This window comes from Cherax quadricarinatus, unplaced genomic scaffold, assembly GCF_038502225.1.
Source record: "Cherax quadricarinatus isolate ZL_2023a unplaced genomic scaffold, ASM3850222v1 Contig1923, whole genome shotgun sequence".
Classification (NCBI taxonomy): Eukaryota; Metazoa; Arthropoda; class Malacostraca; order Decapoda; family Parastacidae; genus Cherax; species Cherax quadricarinatus.
Genome location: NW_027196949.1, coordinates 1 through 5970, shown reverse-complemented (window position 1 = coordinate 5970; position 5970 = coordinate 1). Strand labels below are relative to the sequence as shown.

Sequence of the window (5970 nt, the reverse complement as noted above, 5' to 3'; positions counted from 1 at the left end):
TACGATTTCTTAAGTCATGTTGACGGCAGTGAAGGGACTTGAGCTAGAGTTCGTCACGGCCACGCTAGCTGGAGATTCGTCTGTAAAAACTTGCATTTGTGGTCACAGAGGTGCCTGTGCTAACCTTCCTATGGTGTAGAAATATACCTAGTTGGATGAATCTTATTGTGGCTAGCTGGTCTAGTGGTTAGCGCGACGGGCTGGAGTTTTGAGACTCTATGACCGCGGGTTCAATCCCGGCCGGGGGTATGGTTTATTTGCAATCGTGTCATTACGATTTCTTAAGTCATGTTGACGGCAGTGAAGGGACTTGAGCTAGAGTTCGTCACGGCCACGCTAGCTGGAGATTCGTCTGTAAAAACTTGCATTTGTGGTCACAGAGGTGCCTGTGCTAACCTTCCTATGGTGTAGAAATATACCTAGTTGGATGAATCTTATTGTGGCTAGCTGGTCTAGTGGTTAGCGCGACGGGCTGGAGTTTTGAGACTCTATGACCGCGGGTTCAATCCCGGCCGGGGGTATGGTTTATTTGCAATCGTGTCATTACGATTTCTTAAGTCAACAAGGACAGTAGATTGCAAGTTGTTGCTAATGTTAGAATCTAGCAGTAACATCCAGCCTTAATCTAGCACCTAGACTAAGGCAAGGTTATATGTACCTCTGCAGTGAATGGGCGCACTGACTGCTTAAGCATTCAGCCTTTCAGAGTCGCCTCCATGTGATAAAATTGATGAATTCGTAGACAACTCACTCAGAAATGTTCAAGAAATATCATAGTGCTTTATCCACAGTAGATTTAGATTAGATTTTGTCACTGAAGTGGATAGTTTATTGTGCATTTCATATTTATCCTGTGGACGGTAGCGCAAGAGCATATTGATACACAAAAGGCCTAGGAAATAGCCCCAAAGGGTTAACAGGTGTACATATGGATTTATATCTACATATCTACAGTTCACTTATCTGTTACAAACAAATTTAGGAAATTTGCTTAGTATATCTGGTATCTTATTTTCATTAATAAGATATCTTGACATGTCACATAGGTTATTATACTGTCTATCTCTGTATTCCTCAATAAGTGGACAATTAAGCACGCCGTGTTCCTTCCTTAAGTGAATGTGACCTGATCTGACTAGGTTGGGGCATTGGCTTAAGCCGGTAGGAGACTTGGACTTGCCCCGCATGAGCCAGTAGGCCTGCTGCAGTGTTCCTTCTTTCTTATGTTCTAGTGTTCTAGAGAGTGACCATGTGCCACAGTAGTATATTACAAACCATTCTGGAAAAATACCCTGATTTTGCTCCCTATAAATAAAACATTACCAGTTTTTTGGGTGTGTGTGACCTAATTCATGTCTGCATAAATAACTCATTACGATTGTGACCAGATATAAACATATAAATAGTTCATTACCACTGTAACTTATTCAGCTATTAAAATTTTAGGACCCAGACCCTGGACCCATTATGTACCTCTGTAATATGTTGGCTACCCCCAACATCATGAGTATGGGGTACATAATAAAGATATTGAGCAAACCCCATGCAAATCTTGCAGGATATGGCAAAAGATTCTCATTGTTAAGGGTAAGATAACTGAAATCTTGATGTTGTATCCAAATTTTTGCGTCGACATTTGGATGAGCTGAGGAAATTGCAACCCAATCATGGCTAATATTTATTGGTCGTAAAAAATACCAAATACTTTTAAGACTATTCTGTACTGTATTGTGCACATTGGTTATATAAAGCAATTGTAATATATTAAACGACTAATATGTTATGTGATAGTGCCCAGTGGGGTTAGATAAAGACAAGATATGACATCTGTAAACCTCTTAACAAGCGCTGAAGCTCACAAAGTGAGCACGAGATACACAACAGTCAACTAGTCACTCAGGCGACACAAACTAACCACTAACTTCTGACTCTGCTGAAGTTCAAGCAAGGGTTCTACCTCACTTAATAAGAAGTTTTTGTTCCCGCTACCCTTCCCAAAAGAAATTCTCTTGACTTTGCAATTCCCGTTCAGATTTAAGCAACATAATTTTACTGGACTGCCGTGAAGGAGAACTCGCTAAAACGTCATGTTTAGTGACCTTTAAAGATCCCCAACAACAATGGAGGTCAACATTGACTTCCTTCCCAATGAAGTTTTGCTGCTAATATTACGGTTTCTCTCCAGCCAAGACTTGTTCTCAGTGTCGTGTGTCAGCAACAGATTCAGCTGTCTAGTAAACGACAGGAAAATAGTCAGGTAAGATGAAATAATCTTCCTGGGCGCGAGTGTTGTAACTCCATTATGCGCCTTGAAAACGCTGTAGGTCCCATACGGGTTTAGCGTTTGTCTCAGTATAAGCTTTAATAATAATAATATTCACCTAAAAATAAAAAGACCCAATGGGAATCAGTTCCATTTGTTTTCTTGGGTTATTCTGGGTTATTAAACCGTGAGTGCTGTGCATCCTTCAGGTTATATATTTGTATGTGCAGAAATTAGAAATAAGGAATTGTATTATATGTTTAGTAATATGGGCAAAAAGTTAAAATATCAGGTAATAATACTTATATATGCCTGGTAATAGTACTCTTTTATATGCCTGGAAATAGTACTCTTTTATATGCCTGGTAATAGTACTCTTTTATATGCCTGGTAATAGTACTCTTTTATATGCCTGGAAATAGTACTCTTTTATATGTCTGGTAATAGTACTCTTTTATATGCCTGGTAATAGTACTCTTTTATATGCCTGGAAATAGTACTCTTTTATATGCCTGTTAATAGTACTCTTTTTATATGCCTGGTAATAGTACTCTTTTATATGCCTGGTAATAGCACTCTTTTATATGCCTGGTAATAGTACTCTTTCATATGTCTGGTAATAGTACTCTTTTATATGCTTGGTAATAGTACTTTTTTATATGTCTGGTAATAGTACTCATATATGCTTGGTAATAGTACTCTTATGCTTGGTTATAGTACTCTTATATATGCCTGCATTGATGAATAACACTTACATTATCATCTCATCACCTCATGTCACTCTACGAGAAATGTCCAGTCATGCTGACGCTCCATCATCTCTTGGTTGTTCCAGTTGTCTGAGATTGTGCTGCCTTCATTTTCAACCTCTTCAGTGTCTTCATACACTTATTCCATGCTGCCTTCACAGCAAACCTTCCTTCTCAAACTACACCCAGGCACCTACTACTCTCCCCACATGCCCAGACACTTGCCTCCCGTACCATAACACTGATGGGGTGGAGAACACTGGTGAAGAATGCTGCTTCAGATATGATGGGAGAGGAGGAAATAGGGAGAGAGAGGGGGGAGGGAAAAGGGAGGAAAGAGAAGAGAGTAAGACCCATCTTAGTTTCATTGTTAAACTCTGAAATTAAATACAAAATTTTATATATAGTTCAAGAGGACATCTCTTTAAATTATAGGTGTCTGTGGGATCATATGTTCAGTTATAAAAACTAGAGTTAAGAATGATTTTCAGAAATATTTTTTTTTTTTTTTTTGTAAGTTTGGAGGCTCCTAGTACTTCACACTTGAAAAATTAAAAGCAAAGTCTATAAAAATGCAAAGATATTTTTACTTTAACTTGGCTTAATTTGGATTTTGTTTTCTTGTTATGTTATTCAAACCAGGTATCTATTGTTTAACTGTGATATTATTCTTCAGGTATTTAGACTTGAGAAAGGTCTACAGTCGTACAACAGACGATTTCAAGACCTTCTTCCTTCCACGTTTAAGATGCCGGAATATAGAGCATATCAATTTAGACCATGTGTACTGGATCAGATTGCCAAGTTTTGTGGTGAAGCTGAAAAATCTGAACTCGCTCCATATGCTAGGAACACCTTTGACGTTTTTACAACTGAAATGGATTCTCACATCTTGTACAAAGGTAAGAGTACCTGTCTCTATACTAGACTGAGCTTAGTGCTCTGTTGTGAATATAGTTATAATAATAGCAGTGTGCAATAGTATATTATTATTGACGGTAAAACTAATATGGTACAGCATTTTTTGTGGTTCGTATATATTTTTAGGGTGATATTCCTCCAGCAAATTTTTTAAGATAAACTGAAGCTTTTTTTACAGTGAGGCTCTTTGGGTCCACTAGGAACACAAACTCTTTCAAATGAAAACTCGTCTCTATAACTCCACTATGCCTTTCAAAAGAAATAGGGTGCTTTGATTGGATCAAATCAGAATGCTTCCCATTGCTCAGGTGCAGTATGACATTTACAGATTTACACTTTATAAATCTAATAACTGCCTCAGTATGTACTTTACCTATCAAGGTACAGTACATATTCAGGGGACAGAGAATTAATAAAATTCTTGAAGAACAATACAAATCTATACTAAACATTCCCATGAACATATGACTATTATACAGTTTTTTCCCATAAACGTGACTCATTTTCTAATTCCATATTGGATGTCCACACAGAAATAAAATTTGACAATCCTTCAGAAACTCTAAATAATCATATGTTTGTGGGTTGCTCATCAGTAAAAGTTGGATGATCCAAGTTTGTGAATGATGAACCCTATTAATTTGTGGTTAAAATGGCATACATAGAAAGGTCATTTATGCAATGGAATGTGTGGAGCTGCATTGTGACTTTCATGTTAAGTCAGTTTATGCAATAATGCAGACCATGTACATTACACATAGATGTTGACCATAACTTATACTGTACATACATATATATATGTATTTTAGCACACTGGCCATCTCCTGCTGAGGCAGGATGACCCAGAAAAGAAACACATTCACCATCATTCGCACTGTCACTGTCTTGCCAGAGGCACAGATTCCACAGTTTAGATGTCACTCTAAACAGCATATATCCCAAACCCCTCCTTCTGAATCCAGACACTGTACTTCCCACCTCTAGAACTCAAGTCTGGCTAACCAGTTTCCTTGAATCCCTTCACAAAATAATACTTATACACATTTTTATATTTTCAGCTTCAAGATCTCTCTATCAGTTGGCCGGATGATATGGAATCAGACAATGCAAAGCAGTGGGTGGGAGGGTTCAGTGAGGTGAAGACTGTACTCAGTGAACTCAAAACTTTGAAGATAATGATATATGCTAACCCCATGCCACTCTTGGAGCTTCTTATCCACTGTACCGGCCTTAAAAAATTGGTTATCATCAATCATCATGCACGCAAGTTCTTCAGCGCTCCCAGAATATTTTCCGGTAGGCTTAACTTAAAAATATGATTGAGATTAAGTACTGCAAAGGGGCTAAAGCTACATTTGAGCACTGAATGTTCTAAGTGTTCAGGGCTGAATGTTTAGAATGTTCAGGACTGTGTACATTGTGAACATTAAGATCCATCTTGCCTGACCAAGTGTGAAAATCTAAGAGAAAATTTCAAGGAATAGCTTCAGAGACAAAATGCTACATTAAAAGTCAGGTATCATCACATCAGTGTTCGAATGCCAAAATAAATTTTTAATTTCTTTGAAGTATCAGATTTCTAACATTGGTAGGTTTGTATGAGAGAAACTATATATATTTTTAACATATTGACCATCTCCCACCAAGGCAGGGTGACCCAAAAATGAAGAAATGTGAAGTATGTCTTCTTTTTACATTTAGTAATTTATAGAGGAGAAAGGGTTACTAGCTCCTTGCTCCCGGCATTTTAGTTGCCCCTTACGACACGCATGGCTTACGCAGGAAAGATTCTTCTCCACAGAGAGAAATTATATACAGTAGGACTTCTGTATCCACAGGGGATATGTTCCAAGGACCTGCTGTGGATACCGAAATCACAGATAGTAGCAAACTGTGTACTATATAGGTCCTATACATACCTATTATAAGTTAAATTGATAAATTAGGCAGAATAAGATGGGAAGCCCTTCACTGCTTCTTTTAGGCTTTGAAGAACTGCCAGCTTCTCTACTTTTGCACTTTGGGGCCATTGTTATG

The 5970-nt window shown here is 37.9% G+C and overlaps 1 protein-coding gene across 1 annotated transcript; it reads left to right on the top strand.

Moving 5' to 3' along the window:
* The first annotated feature begins 1944 nt into the window (after positions 1-1944).
* Positions 1945-5952, top strand: LOC138851750 (F-box/LRR-repeat protein 2-like). The gene is made up of 3 exons (XM_070081187.1): positions 1945-2257; positions 3689-3914; positions 4992-5952. The coding sequence occupies exons 1-3, from the start codon at positions 2121-2123 to the stop codon at positions 5250-5252; spliced, it is 624 nt and encodes a 207-aa protein (XP_069937288.1). The 5' UTR covers positions 1945-2120; the 3' UTR covers positions 5253-5952.
* The last annotated feature ends 18 nt before the right edge of the window (positions 5953-5970 follow it).